Genomic DNA, 25,394 nt, shown 5'->3' with positions numbered 1-25,394 from the left:
GCTGAGGGTCTGGGGCAGGGGAAGGAGCGGAGATGTGGAGGCCATAGTGGGAGGTTGAGCGAGCCGTCAGCGGCCGCCGCAGGTGACACAGATGTGCACCATGAACACGCTTCCTGACTACGGCTCTGCACCCTCAGGCTTCACGAATGTCTGAGATCTTGTGAGATACAGGGCGGTGCAGTCTGAGGGAATTTGCTGCTTTCTGGCTAACACTTCACTGTTGCTATTTGTGAAGCCCATTCATCAAACGCGCTGCACTGAGCATTTAGGTTGAAGGTCCCTCGGGTGGATGCTTAAAGGTTTTGCTGAACCCCACTGTATTTACCAAAGGGCCCTGGCAAAAAAAGTAGCCACCAGTGCTGGAAACAGAGGGAAGGGAGGGAGGCCAAATGCTAGGGAGAGGTAAGGCAGGGATGGGCACAGCCTCATCTCAAGGAGCACGGGAGGAAAGAGCAGGCAGCGTTTTCTGGCAGGCAGAAGGGGAGCATGCCATGTTTCACAGAGCTGCCTTGGTTTGAAAGTTGTGTAAGAACCTGTATCTTGGGTTTTTTTGTGCTGATGAGGGGAAAACCAAGTGATTAAGATTCATGCAGGCCCAAACTCCTTGGCAGAGGTCGCTACCAAGGGCTCTCTATGCTGCAGCTAGGCTTTCCTTGACCTGTGTCACTGCGTGTTTGCCTTCACCTCTCTGTCTCCCAGTACCTGATCCCCACCACCTGCGCATCCCTTCCTTTGCAACGCCGGCTGCTCCTCCCAGCCCAGCCAGGCACCTCGCAGCAGAAAGGAGTACGGTCCCCTCTGCAGCCCCGCTGTGTCCTCCCCGGCCATGGAGTCTTTCGTCCCACCGCAAGAGTTTATGAGCCCATCTTTGCCCACTGCTCCCCAGTTGCAGCCAGACGTTTTCCCTCAGCAGGAGGTTAGGGGAAAGCTAATTTATAGCTGCGGTGGAGCAACATAGGAAATTCCAGTCCTCTGTAAGCTCAACCGCAAAAACATTTCCGTCAATAAAAGCGTTTAATGACCTTCTCCGTAGCATCATTTTTTTGTGTAAGAATCTGAGCCAAACTTCATTCCCTGTTTTCACTTATTGTCTTGACTAGAAGAAACCATTCTGAATTGGTGACTAAGCAGATGAGGGGTCTTTGGCTTTGCCCTTGGCATGACCAGCTTTATGCTGCGGGATTCTGAACTGTGGTATATGTGCCCCACGGTGTGATGGAGAGGTCAAAATGGGCTCAGGAGAGCGCATGAGCTAGTTTCAGGGAGTAGAGGCAACGCAGCTGCCCTGGGGCACTGCTTGTATGTAGGTAGAACTTCACGTGTGTCTTTTCAGCAGGGTTTTCTCATGAAAATCAACTCTCTTTCCAAAAGTTGGTAATACAGTGCTCAGCTTCCATCTGTGTAGCTCTCCTTTGGCTGTCAGTAAGTTGTGCTTTCGTATAGAAAACTGGATTTACTGAACTCAAGTGCTATAATTCAACCTGGGATCTTCATGCTTCATGTCTGTTATCATCTGTCATGAAGCCTACTACGGAGGCTAATTTGTATCATTAGGTGTGCCTACGGGACACAACTGTTTTTGAGCACAGAAACACCTCCACTATTGATACGCAGGCAGCAATAGGACAGAAAAAAACAAGCTGAAATCCTTTCCACTCAGTTGATTAGGGCTAAGAGTGAACAGAAGTAAAAACACAGATGGCTCTTGTGTTTCCAGAGCCCACAGCTGTGGCTGAATGCCCACAGGGGTGGGCGTCTTAAGTAACACAGTAACAATTTTATGATGTTGCTTTTAAGAGCACAGTAACCAGTTTTAAGTACTCCCCCAGCTATGAAGAGCAAAGGGACACGGTTGCAGTTGGGAAGCGGAGCGGGCTGCTCCTGGCTCAGCACACACATTCTTGGGTGGCATCTCAGAGCAATGAGCTCAGGCTGACATAAAATGGGACAAGACCCACCATAAAAATGCCTTTCTTTAGAACAACTCAGGATGACTTCAGAGTGATTGAAAAAAATGTTTAAAGTTGAAGGGTTGTCTTCTCATACAGCTGTATCTGAGCTTAAAAATGCAAAATAAGGTCTAAGTTTGGATGGGCAGATCCTTGAAGATATTCCCTCTCAGCTTCCAGGAAAACATTTGAGGCTATTTTTGTAGGTTTACTCTAAATGGCAGGTACTTGAGACAGGCCACTTGGCTCATGGACCTCTGGTGTGATCTGAGATCAAACTTCTGCATTTTCATGAGCATAAATTAAGCTCTAGGAATAATATAGGAATATATATCCATTGCTTGCTCTGATTTTTCTCCTGATAACTCCATAAGAAAGTATTTACCATGGCCATACAGTGTTAAAGCTCTACTTGAGCTACTAAAATGTCATTTTATGGAGGATATGAGTACATAGCCTCAAGGAAAGAGGCACCTTTGCAGGTCTAACCATGGTAGGAAATAAATGGGTCAACAAAGAGACCACTCCAACAGACCCGTCTGTCTCTTTGCAGGCAGATTAACATCAACGTGAAGCAGAATCGTTGTGCAAGGTCTAACATCTTCCAATGGCAGAGGGCTCAATTTGATGTGGTTTGGTGAACATCATCTCTTAAAATTAGTGACAAGTCACTGCCTTTCAGGTATGACTTTCTTCAGGTCTTGCAGAGCTCCTGCAGCAGTTTGGAAAGGAATTTCTTGAATTGCTGCACTACCCAAATTCTATTGCGCCTATGGTTGTTGCAGAGTCTCCAGTTTATTTGCTACTTAGGCTATGGGTCTCTCATAATCATGTGTTGGTGCTGAGGTAGCGATTAAGAACAACACAGAAAACAGTAACTAGGAGCTTATGACATATAACTGGAACAAGATGGACTTACTTTTAATGGTAATTCTCCTGCTACGGTATTTTTCCACTGACTAAAAGACTCGAGCATGAACTTGAACCTCCTTGAACACTGTGTTGATACAATTATTTTCTATCCCTTATCATATCTCTCATCTATACATTGTGGTACGTGCTGTTTTTACCATTAATAGTTAGGCTATTAAGAACTGTTGATTGCTGGATTTATAGAAATTTTGCCTGAACCCTGGCATTGTTCAGTATTTTGGGAGTTCTCTCTCTTATTAGGAACACTGATAGTTCGAGGTTTTATGATAAATAAAACAATTTAAATAATTTAAAAATGAAATTTTAAACCTAAATTGAGCAGTTTGAATTTTAAAAGAAAGTTGTAAGGGATTTCGCATTTCCTGCCAATATTAAGTGCTCCAAAGGAAAATTGGAAAGAGGTGATAATTGGTAATACTGGGATTTTCAGTGGAGCTCTGACTGTTGCATTATACTTTAATACATCCAGTATACCCCATTATAATGCCTGCATTCATCTAAGCAGTAGAGGTGGAGAAGCACACCCAGGAGTGTGGGGAGGCAGCTGGAGGGCTGTGTCTGCTTCACTGCTGTACCTCATCCATGGGCACTCCACTGCAGTCCTCAGCCGCTGCCATACCCGAGTAGAGCAGTTGCAGCCACTAACTTATTTTTGCCATATTTCCAAGGACCTGCAAAGATCTCCCTGATCGTATCCTCACCTGGAGCACAGGACATGGGGCTAGACCTAAGAAAAGAGGCTGAATCGCAGCAGGTTCCTACATCAGAAAGTAAATATTTCATCCGCCTGCGAGACATTACGGTGCTGATGAATAATTCTGCTGCCTGCTGTCCGTACACACCGTTTGCATGCTATCAGTTCGCTCGCCATGGAATGTCACTCCCAACAACTAATTTCGGTATCAAACCTTGTTTACTGAGGCCAATACTGTTTGTAGCCAGTCTGTTCCATGCAAACAATCTCAGTTTGTTATCAATCTACTCAGTTAAATTCTCAGTTTACCCAGGGAATGTCTGCTACAGCAGCATTACTCCTTCTATCCTTATAAAGTCCTATTGGCCAGATCCAGTGTTGCATTTTCATCAAAATAACTTAAAACCAGAGAAATCTAACTCTTTTTTAAAAGGCCAGTGAAGTCAATAGAGCTACACTGAAGACCAAGAGTTGGCCGGTGACCAAGAGTTGGCCGGTTCACCGTTCACTCCTCCAGGCTTGCTAAGGTGTCCAGTTTTCAGAATTACATGATCTGAAAACAGAAGACATACAGGGGAAAATTGAAACCATAAACTTTCTTCAAGGTTTCTATGGTAAAAAGTGTACTTTTTCACGGGCTGTGTGTATTAACGTTCAAGTAAAGAGATCCGATGGAAAAGTGCACTTGACCATATGGACATTTTTCTCTTGGCCTATCACAGGGCCTGACTCATCTGCAATAGCCCGGTATTTTCACTGAACTCCTATTTTAAGATCTGACAAAGCCACTTCCAATGTTCACATTGTCTCAAGTCCCATCTGAGATGATTATCAAGGTGCACATCTCTACTATCAGTACAAGTGGTTTGACAAGAAAATCAATGTCACCATCCAGAAACAGAAGAAAAAAAACCAAGATTCTTGGCTTTGAAATGAGCTTTCTAATATGATGGAAATGAGTATTTTCTGTTACATAAAAGCATATGGAACAACTACTGAATACTGTATTAGTATTTTCAAAACTATCCTTGACTCCAGCAAAGACTAGGAGGAGTGAATTGCAGTGAATGAAGGATTCCATGAAAGAAGAGAAGCTAAATTAAACTGACTAAATGACATCACTTTTTCATTAGAAAAGTATAAGCTTTAAGGACAAAAAAAAAAAATCGTCTGGAAGAATGGAAGAGTATAAAGCAACAGGCAGGCACTGCAACAATATCAGTTACAATGCTGATTGCAATATAAAGCAAAGGCAGCCACTGGAAGCAAAAATGACCACAGTAGAAAAGTTCTATAAAAGGTAACTATTAGGAAATTTCGTATCTATTGCAGTATATTCATACCAGGAGGAATTCCTCCCTTCTTAAAGATATAAAAGAAAGCATGGGTTGAAGATTTTCCTATATCCTTAATGTTCTCCAACAGAAGAGAGATTTGAGCTTCATAATTTAAAGTACCTGATGTTTGTTGGGAAGACATTGCTCAGAAGTAATCTTAAAAAATTATTGAAAGATTAAAGAACAATAAATACCTAGGCAAAGATTTAGTAGGAGCCGAACTGGGTATGCACAGAAAGTGCCAAAAGATAATTATTATTATCAAATTCTGGAAGATAAAATCAGTTATTCCAGCAAAAAGGAGCTATTTTTGTTACTGGACTCTACCACACATTTGTAGAGTTAGAAAGGCTGTAGACACCAGACACAGAACAAGCCGCATTTTGCTTAAAGCATCCTCGTCTAGACAATATCATCACTGAATCAAACGCAGAAGTCATGAACAAGAACTGCAATAGGCGAGAACTTTGTAAATATCCAGAAAAATATTTGATAAGATGCATCGGGACAGGTTGTCCAAAGACGTGAAATCTCTGTCCTTGACTTTGAAGCAGTGGCTAGTGAACGCTACAGCCAACTTGTTCTAGTGTTGGCGACAGTCCCGCTCTGAGCGTTGATCTAATGCTGGCCCTGCGAGGTCCGACTAAATGAATTTAAGAAGTGCCCTCCAGCCAGTATTACCATGATGCTGTGATTTCACAACAGAAATGAGACTCGTTGTGGCAAACAATATGAACTTAATCCTTCCTCAACTCCAGGACTACAATTCCAATTATTAAAAAATCCATTTTAAACGTACAGAGATGTACTAAAGGATTCATTTAACATTAGGCACAGGTTTGTACCTTGTCTCCGCTGTATTTAAGGCTGTATTGATTTTATTGCATAAAAATTCATTGAAACAGCTGTGATGTAGACAGATGCCAAGCCTGACTTCTTTGTGGGTGATATGTGTATTATTAATAAATTAGTTGGAGATATGCATCGGAAGACAGATGGTATTGCAAATTCTGGCAAGCAAACAGAACTTATTAATAAATACATGACAAGTTATGAAGAGTGACGTATCTACTCAGATATGTATTTATTTGGAAGGTAGTCTTTAAAACCATAATTAAATTCACTTTAGATGAGGATTAGAGCTTCATGAATGTTAAGGTATTTAGAATACGCAAAGCAAGGAGAAATGGTATGAATGGTCCCTCTAATGAACGGTCACTCCAATTAACAGGAACATCACAACGGAGATCTTCAGAAGAAAAGTCTTAGCCTGTTTACATTAAATTCTTGGGGGAAAACCACAAGTATTTCCAAGGCAGGATGGACAAGTTGGATTCTGTGTCGAATAATCAAGGTGAATTGGACTGCCGGCCCGAAGAACAAAGCGCTGCTTCGGTTACTGTGGGTAGCTGGACTGTTGCAAGTAACCCGACGTGTAGATAATGCAGCAGAAGCAGCTGAAACATTTTTAGGATGCTGATAAAAGGCTTTTCAGTCAAGTTTATTCCTTTGTTCTCCTGGAACAAGAGACTGAAAGCAAATTTCAAGACACAATAAAGTGCCATCTTTATATCTGAATATCAAAGATCTGAATGAAAGAGTCCAGGACAAGGCTGACTCATGCTATGTGACCTCTTGAGCATCTGACCAGTGTAGGAAGAATAGTGCAGATGTAAATGAAAAGGGAACTTGGTTCTTTTCTGTGTGCTGTTTTCATTGCTGCCTTTAAAATTTGGACTAGTAATAGCCCATGAGTGCATGAAGATATAAAATTTAAAAATATTTGTGTGCCTGAACTTCCCAAGTGTTAGGTGCAACTTTCCCAGCCCTGAAATACTTTTCAGAATGCCTGTATAGGGCAAGATGTCTATTTTTGAAGAGGGAAAACTGGCGTAGGGACATGAAGTGCTTCTCTGTAGTTGATACAGACAGATCCAAGCACTCTCTGCAGGTCTGAGCCACACCAAGATGAGCTGCTCTAACACAGTGATCGTGTAATGGTAACGACACCGTGTTAATGTGGTACCAGCCCAGAAGGCAGTGGCCTGTTCACTAAGTGTGGCATCAGCCTCAGATATCTGTGCCACTTTTAGACTACAGCCAGCTTGAAATACAGGGAGAGATGCTCGTTTCTGGCTATCCCCATCCAGGCAGGAATGTGACATGCTGAAGACTATGCAAGAACCTCTGCTTAGTATCTGAAATACTAAACTATCTCGCTTCACGCTCCTGTCTGCTAATCTGAAGGATTTACCAAAGAACATAAGCACCATTAGGCAAATGAGATATACGTAACTCACCAGTTTAAGTGTTTTTGTTAAGTCATTCAAAACTCTATCCTAGACACCTCTCCAAAGGGATTCACTTGTCTGCTTCTTCTGCAGTACTGCAAGTGTACTGGCACCCTGAGAGCATCACATAGTGTCTTCGCTCTTGGTTATTCTGGTGAGGATCAAACTCATTGAAATAGTTAAAATGATTACTCCCATGTGCTCATTTACTCACATGCACAGTAGCTATAAAATCAGACCCTGGACACGAAGAATTTTTGCCCATGGAATTGATTTGCATGTTATAATAAAGGCACTTCTGATGTATTTTAGTAGAGACGGGGGCTGAATACATGTGCCTGTTATCAGGGCTTTGCTTTATGTTAAGACAGCCCTGCATTGTGCACTGCGTAATGAATTCCAGAAAACACAGCTTCTTATTGTTGTCAGTTATTGGGTGCTCATTCTCCTAATGAGATATGTAAATATCTTTCATTAACATTAACGGCGATTGTGTGCTTGGCCCCTGAGGAGAACAGTGCTTTCTGTTTAGCTACGGCCGTTACAACGAAAATGCTATTACAGTTATTGCAAAAATTTGCCTTTATGATGTTGATTGTCTGGATAGCTTTTGGTATCACTTGCAGAATTATCCTTGTACCCATTTGACCTGTTTATTTCCTTGCTTTGGACTGCTACAATAAACATTTAAATATCTTCTTATACCCACAGAGGCAAAATGCAGAGAAAGGGACTGGGCACTAAACTCTGTTAAATATGAGCAAAACATATAATCCTGGCTTTATCACATAAGTGTATGCTTTACTTTGAGCCACTTGATTGAAATCAGTGGGACTTCTCAAACCGTTAAGCAGTTTGAAAATTGTTTTACCTGACTTTATGCACAGGCTGTTGTTACTGACTGACTGGGGACCAGAGAGGTGGATGCTGTACAGTACTGTCCTCTGAGTACAGTAAGCCACTGGACAGGTTGGTAATGGGTTCTTAAAGAAACTCTTTGAAAACTCTTATAGCAAACATCCACAGATATTTCCCTTGAAAGAGACATGATTTGAAAGCCAAGACAGTTGCGGGCCCCACCATACAGTGCAGTACACATGCCTAGGGATGCTCCCCATCACTGCAGCCAGCTGGCAGGGAACAGCAATGTCCTTTCCACTTTGCCCTAAACCTCCAGAGCACGGGGACCACACGCAAACTGCCTGCTGGCAATGGGGACAGCCTCTCCTAACCCCTGCCAGCCCTGTAAGTTGTCTGGAGAGTCCCTGTGGGGCAGAACCAAACCTGTGCCAGGGCCTGCACTAGAGAACGAGCACTATGGACCACCGATTTCGATGCCTGCACACGCTCCCTGGTCCTGGTTCACTCATAGCAATGGGCACAGGTGGCGTGTTGGGCAGGTACCCTAATCTTCCCTTCACTAGCTGTGACCTCCGTTCTCCGCACAAAACAAGATGGGGCTTGCATGGGCTGCCCTAAACTTGCCTCTCCAGAACAGCGATGACCTGACCATGTGGAGGTCTCACCAGGATGGTCTAATTTTGGGAGATATTACTGAAAAGGCTGAGGATTGGTTGTGAGAATCAGCCCTGTGATTACATATATACCCATTATCCCTCACATGTGTATAAGGGCCTAAAGTTACATGTGTGTTCACATATACGTGCCTACACATATATATAAAGTGTGCATGTTTATAATAGATAACATACAACATAAAGTAGACAATATACCAAACTCTCATGTGGCCTAATTGACCTTTAGGAAGACTAAGGAATAAAATTTCCGAAGACACTCACATAGCACATGAAATCTGTGCCCCACTGAAAGTCACCAAGTCAGATTTTCCAAACTATTTTAGTGTCTAAAGATGTCAATGGACACCTACTGCAATTCCACAAAATGATCTAGGCCAAGTGCATGTTGAATTCATCTCAGGTCCACCAAGACTCAGAAAGCACCAAAGTGTTTGTAAAGATTTCTCTAAATGCCTACAGCAGAATCACTTAGATGCTTTTGAAAATTTTACCCAGTCTAATCAAGTAGAATAATTATAATGGAATTTAAAATCTTAAAATAATGGCATTTGAAAGACAGTTTGGATAGCAGTCAAAGAGAGCGTCAAACCAAATACAGGCACCGTATGCAGTAATAAATATTTTCCTATTTAAATATGGAGGCAACTAAAACACAGACTATAAAATAAAAGCAAGAAAAACATTTTGTTGGGCATATTTGAGAGAAATAATTTGCAAGTAAAAATGACTGTTAACCCTTGATGCTGCTATCTAACCTCAACTGCATTATGATACAATATAAGGGCATATCATACTTCACTTTTATTTTTGGGTTCAGTTTTAAATTAATTTTCTGCAACTGAGCAAGATCAGGTGATCTGAAGTTGCCAATGCTGGATAACAAGGCAACAGAATCCCCTGGTCCTGGTACACTGTTACTGGTCTACGTACAGTAACAGTGCCTAAACATAACGGATGAACAGCATGTTCAGTGACTGTTGGAAAACAAGCAATATTATTTACAATCGTAATGAGGCTCAGCAAACATCCAGCTAAATACAAGACGGAAATCATTCTCACTTCACTAGATCACTTAGCAGAATGGGCTGTGCAGTCTGACTTCTAATTTTCTTCACATTTAGCGAATCAGAGAAGTGCAAGCTTGGGGGAAACAGTGCCCAGTCTGAGCACAGATCTCCTCATCGCATCCCTTCTGAAGTGAACTCTGAGGACTAGACCTGTTACTCATGGCAGCTGAATTAAATCTAAAATGTAAGACTGCTCTCCTACTAGCCATCAGTTTGCTGCCCTGAAGAAAAGAATGAGTGAAGATCTGTGGATGACTTCTTTCACAGATATAATGAGGGTACACTTGTGATCTTCGCAATACAGCGTTCCAGGTCACCTCTGTACCCATGTGAATGGCCAAGCACAGGCTCATGCAGCTGTGACACATCCCAGTTATAACAGCCCGTGCTAAATTCCTACAACAAAAGTAGATCCTTTTCATAAAATAGCAAAGTAGTCTTATTCCTCCATGCACACCAAATGCCCACTGACCAGAAGCTTTAAATGACCCATTTGATCACTTTGCAATTTTCAGTGAATAGTGTTGTAGCAAGGACTAGAAAAGTTAATAAAACTTAATAAAAATAATCCTTCCCTCCATTAGCATCCTTCCTTTTCTTTAACAAATTTTATCCTTCCTCCTATTATTCTATTCTGACAGAGAAAATGGCTGACGTACCCCATGGCGATGTTCATAGTAAGCCAGATTGGATTTGGTTAAGACGAAGAAGCGCACTTTAAAGTTGGAGGGTGAAGTCCTTCTCTTCTGCTGGGATTTTTTGATCAGCAGTTCCTCCAGGAGCACGCAGTTATTCATGGCTGAGCCGAAAATGGTCCTCTCCCAGGACATGGGACGCCTGTCCTACACGCTGAGCGCCCGTCCAAGAAAAGAGACGCAAGAAGGAAAACAGTTAATTTAAAAAAAAAAAAGATGTTCAAAAGGCAGCGTAGGTGCTTTGAGCTTTATCTTCCCATCTACAGCAAAGCTTCCTTTCTGTCAAACCATAACCACATCCTCTCTGAAGTCAAAACGAACAGCACATGATGAAATATATGCTAAGGTAAATGTTGTGGAAAAAATAACACTTGAGCGACATTCAGTAGATGTGAGTCAATGATTAAGGATTAATTAAAAAGGGGTGTGGCATGAATAAGCATCTGTCTCCTACTTGCCTGTTTTGAAAATACAGTTGTAAATGCACACACTGAAGGTGGATGTATAGGATGAGGGTTTCTCCTGTCCTCTTAGAAGTAGGTCATGCATCCATACTTCTTTTTCAAAGGAATGATGCCTTCCCATTTAGAGTGTTTAACAGTTGACTGTGTGTCTCAGAGATTTCATACAACTTATTTTGAGGAAGTTTCCCATGTGACATGAAAGATCCTACTCCGTAAGCAAAGAAAATAATATCCAGGATACACTTGTATAAGGCACGATAAAGATTTGTAGTCGGTAGATATATAAACTGAAAACAAACTGTTACAATAATAAATAATTATACAATAAAATACAATGATAACTAATTAATTACCATTGGTTACTATTTACTGATTACTGACTGCTGCAGGTGCAGTCTAATTAGTCAATGGCTGGACGTTCCAGGAGGCACAGGCACAACATGCTCTCTGCGGATGTGATCAAGACCACTGTAGTCAGCAGTGAAGAGAGTATGAACATCAAGCTAGGTGCAACTGGTTTCCTCAGGACTTCAGGGCACCATTCAGGACAGTCTGCATCAGGCTAAATATAGAATTACAAAAAATTTAATATGTACTTAATGCACTTTGTGCAACAGCACTGTTATATTTTAAACCAAATGCAATTCATTTTTCTCTGCTCTCCCATTTTTAATATTTCGTGTATTTTTCTATTAGTGATGTATAATTTTGTTGTTGATGCTATTGAGGATTGAAGAGATGGAGTCTGGTGGAATGTGAGGAAACTGCAAGATAAGTATTTTCTTGATTAGGTATTTCTGAAAATTGTTCCAGTGTACATAATTTATCAGTGCTGACTTTGGCTTTAATTTAGGCTTAACGTAGCATTAGGGTATAAGGAGGTAGCTTCCTATTGCTGATGTATTCTCAGAGCTGTTTTCAAGCTCCGAAGAAGATACTTCATTATTTTAAATTCAGTTCATGAGGAAAAAAAATCTGAACACATAACACAACTGCAAACTCTTTAAATGAAAACTTGGCTTTTATAGAGCAGTTCTTAGATAGACTTGGCAACCATATTTCTCAACAGAATGTATGGGTTATCCCTCCCCAAAACAAAGGTGGCATATCCCTTCCTTGCTTTTATGTTAAATTGTTTAGGCAGCATATTCCAGGGATCATGAAACATTCCTTACCAATTTTGTTCAATGCTAGCTGAAAAGCTGCATTTGCCATAAAAATAGAACTTAAAGATAGCACGTGACATACAGATCTGTAAGAGAATTTGCTACAGGGAATGCAGTACCATGAAACAGAAATAGGGAGAACCAGAAGCTGTTGTGCAGTTGATCCCTGTGTATCTCTCTATCTGTCTCTACGTGGTGGTCTTGCCGAAGACGAGACATAGCGTCTATTGAAACATTCATTGTGTGCAAGTCTAGCAAAGCTGTTTCGTTTCTTGGCAGAGTGACTGAGTTCCAAGGAACTCTTGTGGTTGAACAAGAAAGACGACACAAGCCCGTGATCTCCTGAAAAATTGTCACTGCCGCCAAGGGGGATTTCATAGCTGCTTCTAGACTAGGATCAACACTTGGGCCAAATTTCCCAATTTGTCTACAAAACAATCTGCCTCATGCGGTGCACATCTATAAAAAACACAGAGTCTGCTGCAAGTTTTCAAAAATTGTGTTCTGTGTAAACAGCAGCTATTTGGATACTCCCAGGCCTTCTTTAGGTGCTTGCACCTCTCAAAAAAGGGCCACTTTTGCCTGCACATAACTTTCCTCATGCTTGAGAATTTGCTGGTTTATATTTTTGTCAGAGATCCTTTCTTGTAGTTAGTAAATCAAACCACGGAAAGTAGAGTGCCCTGACAAACTGCATCGACCTCGCTCTGCTAGCAACAGTGAATCCCTCCAAAAGGCTGATCTTAATAGCACTTTGCTTAATTTGTGTCACTACAGATAAGTTCACAACCATAGTTTGTAATGACATTGCATTTTTAGCTATGAACCCTTATTTAGGACTATGGTCTTCTTTCTAGTCTCTTTTTTGCGCTAACTGTAGTGTGTTAAAGACTTTCTGAAAAGTCTTTAGAGCTTGGGCCAAGGGAGGTTGCAGTCTTGGCAGAGATGTACATGTTGTCTTCTCAGAAAATTAATATAAATAGAAATGTAAGGCTGTGACATTACAGCTCTTCAAAAAAACCCAAGACATATAGGACAGTAGAGATGAGACGTCAACACATAGACCTCTGAGGGGAGCAATGCTGCCGGAGACAAGAGGATGTGGCGGGAAAAGAGATTGAGCAAGGGTGGTAAGTAGTGGGGGGAGAGCTAAGAAATTCTTTGAATGTAGTGACTGGCAGCTTGATTTCTTCATGAGATAAGAGATGAGTTAGTGGAGGGACATGAAGAGGAGAGCAATTTGATCAAACGTTCCGATAAGGGGCTTGGCAACTGCACTTCATTTGGTGTAAAGGTGGTATGACGCAATGCGTTGTAGGAGGTCTGACGGGAAGATGCTGTGAGGGTCAAGGCAAGAGAGAAACAAGGAGCAAACGAGATTTGGCCCTGCATGTGGGAACTGGTCAGGCTGAGCTGCTGTGGAAGAGAAGGTACAGATTTGATACAACACGTAGAAAGAAAGACACACACAGTTTTAAGAAAATAGTCACGGATTTTGGCCTGGAGTGATAGAGAATCTGGTAGCTACATCAGAAATAGCAGGATTTAGCAGGCAAGATCAGCGATTCAGAGTTTTCCATGATGAATTCAAGCTGATGATGGGCCAGCTATGATATTAGATAGCGGGAAAAATAAGAATGACCACAAGGAATAAAACAAGTCAACACAGCCAGATTTGAGTGTCATTGATAGAAACACAGGAGTTGATTTCAGTGAGAGCTGCTATTTCTGTTTTGCAATATCTTTATCAATTGACAACTTCACTGTTGAACTGAGAAGGAAGATAGGGTCTGATGTATTTCTGTATCCACTCTTGTCACTGATCTACCTCTTCATGTTCCTTTCTCACCTTAATCCCAAACCCCATGTGTAGCAAGCACACGAATATTTGAGCATAGCAAGCCAAAAACAGAAAGAATGCTCTCTAAGTCTAATGAATATATAGCCAGGTCGACATGTATATACAAAAACACACTGTCTAACAATTGTACTAATATGTAATTATACATTTATGAGAGAGTAACCTGCTTATGTGTATTTGAATTTTATTTAATTTCAAAGATTATGACCTCTTGTCCAATTTTTAAATAAAATTATTTGTTGTTTTCAAGATATGAACTGTGGACATAAATCATATGCCATCATCCACCTTGGTGATTAACACATTCTAACCCTTTTAAACAAAGCCCCAGTCATTTGAGGGCTTCAGGACCCTTCTACAGTAGAGTAGGAGATATATAGGTTTTTTATATATATATTTATCTATTATATATATAGCTAACTAGAAATACCCCACTTGTCTAGGACCAAGTTGGCTCCAGAGCTGGAAGATGTGAGGACAGGTTTTAAAACTCTACATACAAACTACATAGCCTTGATGAGAGGGCTTCTTAGGTTGAGCTGGAATATCCTGCTGATGCAGGTATCTCACTTCTGGAAGCTGTCCTTGTATGATGGTGCAGTGACACACTGAATGTATGAGCACGCACCTTGAAGGTCTCTTCCAACCAGATGATTCTATGATTCTATGATTCTATAAATATATCCTAAGTGTCTTAAAACCACTGTAAGTCTAAACCTTAAGACAAAGAGACAAAGCCTGATGAAATTTTTAGGTATCCTACATCTTCTCTGTTTAGGTGCCTTTATAAAGCCTGCTACCATGTATCCTTTGACACTTTTCCATCCATATGCGGGAAAAAAATGAAATATTTTCAGTTTTTCTGATTTCAGTTTGAGCTGCCGTGTGCACTAAATACTCCTCTGTGCTGGGCAAGTTGAGGTTACAGATAAAGTTATTCTTATCAACTGTGGCTTCAGTGGGCTCCTTTTCTTTCTTTTAACCACCTTTGTTCTTCCCTTGCTACTGTCTGCAAACTGTTCTATTTCTGCTCCGAAAAATGTTATTTCAGGGATTGGATTTTTTCTTAGGGGATTTACCCAGATTATGCAGTTCACACTTTTATTACTGCAGACTGTGGAAATCTCCCCACCCGCACATCCTGCTCTGATACCCGTGCTTATGTCCTTAAGGTGGCAGAGAAATTTATAAAGTTAAATATAGATATTTTTTGTTTTTCTAAAAAAAACAGACCGGAAGGCTGCAACTATATCTTCACTCTCATAAAACGACCCGTATACTGCTACCATGTGTAATATTTGAGCCAGGTTTACTGTCTGGGTGCCAGCTCTTTCTTTTCACCAGCTGTTCAATATGACGATTATCATTCAACTTTCAAGCTTCCAGAAATCAACCCATTTTGCCGCTCAGCTTTTTTAGAGTGTGAGAAACTCTATTTAGATTACTCAGCTGTCTTGCTTCTTTGTCAGTTCATTGTCACCCCAATAAATATGTCTCCAGTAGACCCAAAGAACAGGACAGAAAGCTGCAGAAAAAGGGAAGAATTAGCCCGGTCTTTATGAGCCAGATGTATCCAGCTTTTCTCGAGGTCTTACAACTGCACCTTTGAATCCGCTCACACTGCTCCCAGTGACCAAGGGAGTTGCTCTTGCAGAACCAGAGCAGGATTCTCCTGTGAACAGTTCGGGAGCCCTGGGAAAGTAGATGCCTTGTTCGGAGCATCTGCTAGGAGGATGTAGTGAATTATCCATGATTTGAATGCCTGAAACGAATTACTCCCAGGCTTACTGATGTTGGCAGAAACATAGAGAACATGTTTTATACTGGTGAACTTGCACAGGGTTAGGACAGGCTCTTCCGTGATGAAGGTACAAATAATCCTTTGCTCAGCTACTCTCTGTAAGGCAAAAATGCAGAAAGGAAAACCCAGTTTCATCAGGTAATAACCAAACTGGGATTTCATTCCAGCTCTTTTTATTAGTGCCTGCTTGTCGTGGTTCCTGTCTGTTACTATTTCCTTCTGAAGACAAAGGCATGACTTACAGTGCTGGAAAACTGTAGTGCTGCAAATCCTGCAGTTTATTCTGGCAATATGACATGTTTGCAGCTACCCAGGTTGCTGATGGCTGGATAGGGATTACTTCTTCATGCAGGCATGTTTTTTGAGACGTGTTCATTTGCAAGTTAGAATAGTCCGTGGTCAGAGATGTGTGACCCAGTAAAGACCCAGCATTAATGTTTGCTTTAACAACCGGTTAGGGGGGTTGCTTCCAGAAACAACATTAAGATGATGAGTGCAGGAAAGAGTGCTGGCTGATTCTATCAAAATGTGCCAGGATTTCGAGCCATGTCAATTTATTAATGAGTATATCTGTTTCATATCTAAATAACCGTCCGGGCTCTGTGCTGAGATTTGAATCTTCTCAGATACCTGTGGTAACAGGCTGTACACAGCAAAAAGCAGTGCTTCTGTCTTGTGCATTGAAGATTGGTGTGCCACAATTTTTACATGATGGGAACATGAAACTTCTTTCCTGAATCTGAGGTGCACCAATAGGCTGCAGCTGATACTTTAGTCTGAGGGGTCAGAAAGAAAAGGCAGCACAGCACTGCACTGCAAATTCATTAATTCCCAAAGCCACAGCAGGAGACAGGGAGATGGGAATTAACCACAGCAGAGGGAGACATAAAGCTTGCTTAAGTCTCCTTCACCCCCAACAGGCTCCTTTTCTCCTTCACCCCCAACAGGCTCCTTTTCTCTTCCCCTCCTCTCTGGTATATCCTGCAACAAAGCCTGTAACAATCACCAAAAAAGGAAATTCCTGAGCTCATTGCTTGACTAGGCTGTAAGATGTAACACTCAACCTAAGCCCAACAAGAGACTGGAAGTGAGTTTTATTTTGAGCTTATATTTCAGACAGTGTGGGGAATAAACCCACTTATGTTTACTCTTTAGAGTGCAATAGTGATCAAAAATGGAAGAAATATGTTCTAGCACAGAAGAGAGCAGCACTGTTCTAAGACCACGCATGAAAATGGGGTTTGTATTTACCGTGCTTGTGCAATGCGTGGATCCAAATTCCGCTAAAATATCTCAGCATACTGCAATGGCACACTGTGCACACTGCTGCTGAACTGACAGAACTGGAATGCCTGGTAATGGAACATGAACATTTGCCTAAAATTAGTTATGAAGAAAACCAAAATAAACTTAACTAAAGTAATAAATCCAGATGTTGTGTCTTTGAGGCCGAGAATATCATTGTACTGATTCACCTGCTGAAGGGGTGTCCAGGTTCATACCCACGATTTGGAGATGCCATAGGAATTGTGCCATATTATCAGCGGTAGGCTTGTACTGAGTAGCACCCTTATTTCAGAAAAGAGCTGAAATGTAGCAGGAAACAGTAGAGTGCTGTGCCTGACACTCGCCATCGTTCTTAATTTCTCATGTGGAACCACTGTAAAGAGAAATGTTAGCAGCTCCCCATAGGCTGAAAAGGGTCATCCATGATTCTGAGAATCAATCATGCTACCAAGAATGAGACTGAAACCCTTTTTTCTTCTTTCACTATTTGACATTATATCCCCACTATTTTGGACATTACATACAGACTGGGAAAATGACTCAAGAAGATCACAGAGCTCATGTGAAAAACAAGTGTTCGCCCCCCTCTTCCCCTCACATCTTCTACTTTTTGAAGTCACAGCATTTTAGATACATTCACCAAGTGCACGGCAGCAGAAAGCGAAGCTCAGCTCCTGTTAAAAGAATGTGAAATCAAAGTCTGGAAAGTCCAAGAAAACCAAAGATGCGTTAGTACCTCCTACTACATGGGTTTTCTTGTGCATCTCTGGAGGCGGTGCTTTTTATTCCTTGCCTGTCTTGTAGGGTATGATGTAACAAGATGATTTGAGACAAGCTAAGAGCTTGCTGCTACAGAAACAAGGAGAACCCTTCCCCTCACCATCTCCCCGACCTCATCCCTTCCTTCTGCCCATGCACTCTCCTCTCTTAAAAGCTCGCCCTGATGCTCACAGGATAGATAGCACAGTGAGCTGACTTAACTCCCTAGAAGAGCAGAAAATGTAATTCAGAAAAATTACAGTCATGTTTTTTGTGGGGTTTGGTGTTGTATCAGTTTACTTTGCAATCCAACTTCTTCTGATGGTGATGATACAAAGTAGTGAGAAGAAAGGACTCTACGGCCAGAAGTAGGGGGCTGGAGGAGTGGTGAAGGAAAAAAAAAGAAGAACAGGACCAGGAGGAAAGAGTAGGGGAGGAGGGTGAAGGAATGAGACCTCCCTTTCCCAAGAGAAAATTGTTTAGTTGCAGCATGGAACTGCACCCTTGCCTGTATTTGACAACCGTGCCTCAGTTCCATGTTTATGTGCCTTTATAAGATCTGCACATCCATCCTTGAATACTTTCACTTCAAAATGATTATTTGTATGCACCGGAGTAGTACTTAGAAACAAGCATGTTAAAAAAAGAGAAAAGATAAACCATCTCAGATGCCCCTGGCTGATAGCACATGATGTTCTGCTCTGAACTGTTTAGATTCTCAGCTGACAAGATAACCAGCTGATGAAAGAAGCAACGTGGTAAAGTATTCTGATTTTATGAATGAAGATCAAAGGTCTCTCAAATCTTCCTACTGACCCCAGAGGACCTTGTGGCTCAATATGGAGAGTTTCAATGACTGGTTTGTGTCAAACAGCAAGCCTGCGGCATGGGATACTACCAGGGCCCCAGTTCAATATCTACACCCAAAGCTCTCCTTCAGTCTGCTGAGACTGTAAGTTCCATAGCCATGGTAGTGAAGTGGCGACTGGTGGCAACTTTTTAAATGTCTTCATTCTTTAACTTGTTTTTTAAGTCTTAATTGTCAAAATAATTAAAGCATACAGCACTTATTTTAGAATCAAATTACCTTTTGTGCTTTCCAGTTCTCTTAGAGGTGGCTCTTACTAACAGGTTGTGTACTAGCACAACTCCTACGATTCAAAGGGACAGTTAGGTCATGGTCCAGTGCTGAAATACTGAAAACTGAGCACAACATGGGCAAACCACCTTATCCTGGTACGTTTCTTCTGCATTGTGTTGTCCACCATGGCTGCCCACCAGTATATTTCTGCACAAAGAATAAGAGCTTTCTGTACCCAGGCTTCTGAATCTGAGCAAGCCATTCACACTTGTGACATTTCAGTCCATATGGATGTGTTTCTGCGAACACTAGATTAATTCACATCTTGGGGCACCATAAAACCCTTAATGTAAGGACCTTTATCTCGATTTTTAAGTAGAAGTAATGGCACCAAGGACAGAAAATGTGAAGATATCACTTCAGATATCAGAAAGCATCAGATCTGGCAGTCTAGAAACTATTGACAAATACAGACTGAGCCCAGATCAACTTAGTGTCAGTTTTCCCTAAATTAAAGTTGTAAGTCATTACCAAAAGACAAGAATACCCTCCTTTGGACAATATGCATAAATTGTGGTCTAGTTACATAAAAAAAAAAAAATCCTTGAGCCTGTATTTGAAAACATAACATAGGCCATATCCATATACAGATACACGTGGATAAATAGTAAAGTATAATCACACTGATGACAGTGACATTCAATCTGTGTGAATGCAGAGAAAAGACAAGGACAAACCTTTAACTCAGACTAAGTAATGAACAGATATAAGACTAAGAAACAATGTAATAATTGAAGTCATCAGGAACATCATGTAAAATGTGTAAATACTGTACAGCATCGCCAGAGAAAACGGGCATCAAACTTTGTAACAGGGGAGCTCACTGAAGGCCATCCTTCCTTCCAACGTGACAGATGCTGGCTAAATCATGAGAACAAATGTCTCAAAGAGGATTGTTCCTCCCCAAAATGTACTTAACTTACAAATAAAAATAGCTCAGCTCAGTGTATTTTGCAGCCAGGGTTGCACTCATTGTCAATTGTAGAGTGCTTAGTTTGGAGTATTTCAATATTCAGATATTCAGTAAAATGTGAGCTATAAATGTTTTTCAGGTTTTCTAGTCAAATAAACTATTTTGGAGTTTCTTTGAATTGTTTTGGAATTAACAGCATCCAGAGTAACTACCATTCAATCAAAACTTTTTGGGGGGGGGAATGATCAACCTGGAAGAGTGAATCTGTAAACGAGACTGCGCGTGCACACAGCGGGCCCCTGCCAGGCAAAGGCCACTGCTGCCATCTGCTGAGGAAGAGAGAAAACGGGACGTAAACGGCCAAGCGTCAAAAAATCCTGTCGTCTTGGCCGTTCCAGGGAGAAATCCCTGCGGGGGTGATGCCAGCAAGCCCAGCTCCATCCACAGGGCGAGCAACTGAAATCCGCAATTTTTAATTCAGCTCCTCCTAGAACGAAACCGAAAGAAAACCACTGCAGCCCCGCCGTCCGTTACAGCGTTCATGACTCCGGTCTGGCGCGTTCGGCTGACGAGGATGCAGACGCTTTCCAGGGTGATGGATTCACGTCACGACCCGGGTAGTGCCCGCGTTTGCGATGGATGGGAGCACGGCACAACACATGATCACACAGCGGTTAACGTGTACGAATCATGTCCGCAGATGCCGATCTAAGTGTGTTCCGTCACGTTTCCCAGCCGCAGGGACACACCGACCCAAACCCCCGCCTCCGCGCGCTGTCCCACCGCCGGCGGGGAGTTCCCGAGGCGGCCCCGGGCCTGCAAACGCTCCTGAGGCCCAACAAGTCTCTGGCCTTCCTGCCTCAGGAGCGGCTTCTGGCGCGGGAGCCCGCCCGGGCTGCGCGCTGCCATGCCCGGGAAAGGCTCTGCCGGGCGGCACCGCCGCCGCCACCGGGCGCGCCCCGCCCTCCTGGCGCAGCACTCCGCCCCGCCCCGCCGCGCTGGCACCGCCTCCCGAGGGCGCCCCTGCGCTGAGTGGAGCGAGCTTCTGACCGGTGTTCAGCAGGGCCAATCAGAGCGTGCCCTCCCGCGAGCGGTGAGCCAATCAGGGGCAGGAAGCGGGCTGCTGGCCGGAAGTGGGGTGTTGGCGGCGGCGCTGAGGGGAGCTCGGCGGGCAGGTGAGGACGGGCGGCTCGCCGCGGCCGCGGGCTCCGGCTCCGAGCGGGGCTGTCGCCCGCGCCGGGTACGCGGTCGGTCGCCGATGAGTCTCGCTGTAGCGCGTCTCCAGGTTTTCTTTCCTCAGCAATGGCCTGGCGAGCCCCGCGGCGGGGCTTGGGCCTTCGCAGAGGCTGGCCTGGCCCGGCCCGGAGCAGGGCAGGTCGGCGGCAGCGGCTGTGGACCCGGGGCGTGAGGCCGCGTCCGCTCCTGAAGGCACTGCTTTCCCGCCGCCAGGCTGCGCGGGTGCCTCTCTGGCGGGCCGTGGTGTTACCGGGCCAGGCCTCAGCTAGGGAAGGGGTCTTTTCCTGTGGCTGCTCTGTTTATAGGCTGGTTCGAGCAATGAATGTTTTATGTGCCTGTAGTGAAGTTAATCCTGATAAAAGCATACCTTAGTGAAAAGTTAACACTGATTCATTCGGGAGTTTGCTGTATTCTGCACATGATGGCTTTTTTCTGGCTTGTTTTCTCACAACCAGCTCGCTTATGTTGTGTTTGTTTTTATTTATGTAATAAGATTGTCACGCAATTTGTTTAACATGTGTTTCTTGGGACAATCCCTAGGTATTTTTGTCTGCCAAAAATGGGTGAACCTCAGCAAGTGAGTGCCCTTCCTCCACCTCCAATGCAATATATAAAAGAATATACCGATGAAAATATCCGTAAAGGCCTGGCTCCAAAGCCACCCCCACCTGTGAAAGACAGTTATATGATGTTTGGTAATCAGTTTCAATGTGATGATCTGATTATTCGACCCTTGGAGAGCCAGGGTATTGAACGGTTGCATCCTATGCAGTTTGATCACAAGAAGGAATTAAGGAAACTTAACATGTCTATCCTGGTCAACTTTTTGGACCTCTTGGATATCTTGATAAGGAGTCCAGGGAGTATAAAGCGAGAGGAGAAGCTGGAAGACTTGAAACTGCTTTTTGTTCACGTTCATCACCTTATAAATGAGTATCGCCCTCACCAAGCTAGGGAGACACTGAGAGTCATGATGGAAGTGCAGAAACGTCAGCGTCTGGAAACTGCAGAGCGATTTCAGAAGCACTTGGAGCGAGTTGTAGAGATGATTCAGAACTGCCTGGCTTCCTTGCCTGATGATCTGCCTCATTCAGAGGGAGGACTCGGAGTGAAAGTGGAAACAGTGGATACTGATGATAGCGGCAACTGTATCGGACAGAGTGAAAAGCAAAGAGAGCGATCTGGTGGCAAGAGAGATCAGGTTTTAGACAAAGATGCAGCTATGTGTAGCATTATTGATGAAATGACATGAAGAAAACCCTTTTTTTTTTTTTGTTAACACACCATAATGAGACGCAGAATGGATTCTGAGAGGAAACATTGAGTTTTGTTTTGCTCTTATACAAGCAGACAAAGCGTTTATTGTACACCTGTTGGAGGTTGTGAGTGACTGGGCAGATGAAAATGTTTAATATTTTGTGAGCTGTGTGTTTATTGGTAGAAACAAAAAATTATACTGTTTGTTAAATGTATCATGTGAAGCGGTAGTCACAGATTAAAGTTAGCTTTTTCTGTTGTACTTTTATTTGTCACTTTCTGCTTTTTTGGATATGCTTATTTTTTTCTAATTGCTTTGTAGTGTGGAAGCAAGTAAGGGGTCTGACTGAGAGGAATTGCAGTTGACAATTCCTCCATTTCTAGTAAGTGCTAGTTGTTTGTGATTTCCTTGGGTCCTTTCAGGAATGCATAATTCAATATTAAAAGTAAAATTAGCGTCAAGTCTGCAAAATCCATTCCTTTCTAGCTTTGTAATAGTATAGCTGCACTAAAGAGAACTTAAGCATTCCTTTATTACAGATGTAATGTGGTGTAACTTGCCTTGCAGAGACATGCTGTCAGGAATCTCAGCAACTAAGTGACTTAAAATTAATTGGATTTTGATTTAAATGTAAATTATAACCAGTCTTGAGCTTACTAAAATGCCTACTTTTTTCTTTTTACACATAGATGCTTAGACTAACTTACATTTCCTGTATGGTTAACACACATGCATGAAGTGAATAATTTTGCAGTGCAGGTGCTTTATATTTGCCTTTTAGGTGGGCTCTGTGCCCAGCAGAGCATTTTTCTCAGGAAGGAGAGTCTGATTGGGTAATTAGCCTTTATACTAATTGAGGACTTCTAAGTTTGAAAGAACCTGTGAGTATTCCATCAAGTGGAAGCCATATCAAGCATCTTCAAAGAACGTTTGAGTTGGATCAACTCCCCATAGCCAGAGGAAAAGAGTGATTTGATAGTGGTGGCTTCTTTACCCTGCCACTTCTGTCAGGGAAATCCTGCTTCCATCTTTTTGCCATGTAACACTGTAGTGTGTATGTTTTCCAAAGTGTGTGCAGCAGCTAAAGCCAGGTAAACTTTATGGGTGATGGAACTCGCACAAACTCTGGTTTTAACTGTGATTTAACAAGCTATGTCTCTGTTTCATTCGATAATTCCACTGTTTTCAGAAATGTTACTCAAATAGGCAGGCAGAAGTTCTTGGCTGCTGGGTGGTGGAGACTGAGCTCAGTGCAGATAAAGATGAACTGAAGCGAGTTCGTGACTCATTGGAGGACATCATCTGCTATTTTAAGTGCATGTGGCATCATAAGTAACAAGAAGTAGGAACATTTTATTTTAGAAATATATAAATAATTTTACAAAGTTCACTCTTTTCTCCTTTATTACCACTCTTTCCTTCCTTCTCCCTTGACTAGACTTAGATGACGTTGCTTGCAAGTAACTAACACAGTTAAAAGTGAGCAGAATTAAACTGATACCTACTTTGCAAACGTTGTTTCATGTGGAAGATATGAAGAAACATTTAGTGCCTCCTGGATAAGGGAAGTCTTGCACTGGAACTACAGTTTGTCACAGACGTTTTAACTTTGCCATTCCAAAAGAACGCTTGTAGCTGCTCAATGGCTTTCTATTGATTTTTGTCTAATTTTTATGCTTTTAATAAAGTCACAGACTTGGGTGCCATAGCTTCAAAATACTGTACAAGCTGGGTCCGAACAGCAACTAGCAATTTCCATGAACTCTTTTACTGAAACCATTGAGGTAAACGAGGATTATGCCATTTAAAGAATACTTAAGATTGCTTTCACTTTCCAAAAAGTTTCACAAATGACTTGTTCATTCTATATTAGTTTTTTTCTATTTTTAAGGTAAGCCCTTGGAAAGCCGTGGGTGGCTTCCATGGCTTTTTTTTCAGCCAAAACATTGACTTTTTTTCTCTATTGTGAGGTCAAAGCAATTATAGTTTTCCTCTTTGCTTTTACAGCTTCACTTTGGGGAAACAGCGGACTGTAGCTGCAGTGAAGAGGGTGGCATACGCCTGTTGGTGTGGGTAAACGGACACTACACGTTCTGTAGGGTGATGTGACTTACTGACTAGCACGTGAGATTACAAATGTTGTCTGCTCTAGTGTGTTAATTAACCTGCCTCATGATGAGATCTTACCTCGGCAAATCCCGATTTTATTTTTGGATGTGATATCATCTGAAGTATTCTACCCCTGAAATAATGTGTACAATATGTGTTGGATTATATTTGCTTTATGAAACTTGATGAGATAACATTAATATCAGGTGTTAAGCAGTGTTTTGTTGGATGGTTTTTTCTTTTTTAAAAAAGGGAAAGAAAAGAACCCCAACCATTCTGTTATACTATCTGAACAAGCATCAGGATTAACAGAAGTACGGTTAGTTAAAAAGTTCCGAGTTTCTTGATACAGAGAAGCCAAGTGTCACCAGTGGGGAAAAGGGAAAGGTGGTAGCTCTGATCATCTAGGGGGAAGAGGAAAAAACCCACTATTTAATGATACAGCTTTAAAATAGTGCAGTGAAGAGATGCTTCCAACAATGCTTTAAACTTATCTCAATGTTTAATGTTTCGGTTTGGTTTTATTTTCACAAAGTGTGATCTGGGTATATACTCTGAGTCATAAAATGTGCAGCTACATTAAGGGCTGCATGGAAAAGGTGACATTGGCACCTTTTCTGCAGAAGTGGTGCTCATTTCTTGCACAAATGAAAAATAGGAACTTGGAAAACTGGCATGTAGAAACTCGGAAATGATATCAAGGCATTCGATATGGTCTGTGTTTATGAAATGAGATCCAGTGCAAGTAGGTTAACTGATGCCCTGTATCTCTCACGTTCTGTTACTATGTGGCCAGAATGGCTTTCCTGGGGTGCAGACAGCACCTGAACTACTGTAGACTTATTGTATGAACAAAACAACCTGGGTGAAGTGAGCAGAATGGGCTCCAGCAGAG

At 42.3% G+C, this 25,394-nt stretch overlaps 2 protein-coding genes across 3 annotated transcripts in view; one reads left to right on the top strand and one right to left on the bottom strand.

The window, feature by feature from the left end:
• Positions 1-10,639, bottom strand: part of ITK (IL2 inducible T cell kinase) — a 31,491-nt gene extending 20,852 nt beyond the window's left edge. Inside the window, exon 1 of one of the 2 annotated variants that reach the window (XM_009987953.2) lies at positions 10,469-10,639. In XM_009987953.2, coding sequence (XP_009986255.1) covers positions 10,469-10,639 — 171 coding nt within the window. The remainder of the gene's footprint in view (positions 1-10,468) is intronic. The other variant, XM_086621316.1, reaches the window with a different exon arrangement.
• Positions 10,640-21,019: 10,380 nt separating this feature from the next.
• MED7 (mediator complex subunit 7) lies at positions 21,020-22,403 on the top strand. The gene is made up of 2 exons (XM_086621657.1): positions 21,020-21,071; positions 21,673-22,403. Exon 2 carries the CDS (start codon positions 21,692-21,694, stop codon positions 22,382-22,384), a length of 693 nt encoding a protein of 230 aa, XP_086477783.1. The 5' UTR covers positions 21,020-21,071; positions 21,673-21,691; the 3' UTR covers positions 22,385-22,403.
• The last annotated feature ends 2,991 nt before the right edge of the window (positions 22,404-25,394 follow it).

Source organism: Tauraco erythrolophus, chromosome 16 (assembly GCF_009769465.1).
Source record: "Tauraco erythrolophus isolate bTauEry1 chromosome 16, bTauEry1.pri, whole genome shotgun sequence".
NCBI classification, from domain to species: domain Eukaryota; kingdom Metazoa; phylum Chordata; class Aves; order Musophagiformes; family Musophagidae; genus Tauraco; species Tauraco erythrolophus.
The sequence above is the reverse complement of the archived record's forward strand: the minus strand, read 5'-3'. Positions and strand labels throughout refer to the sequence as shown.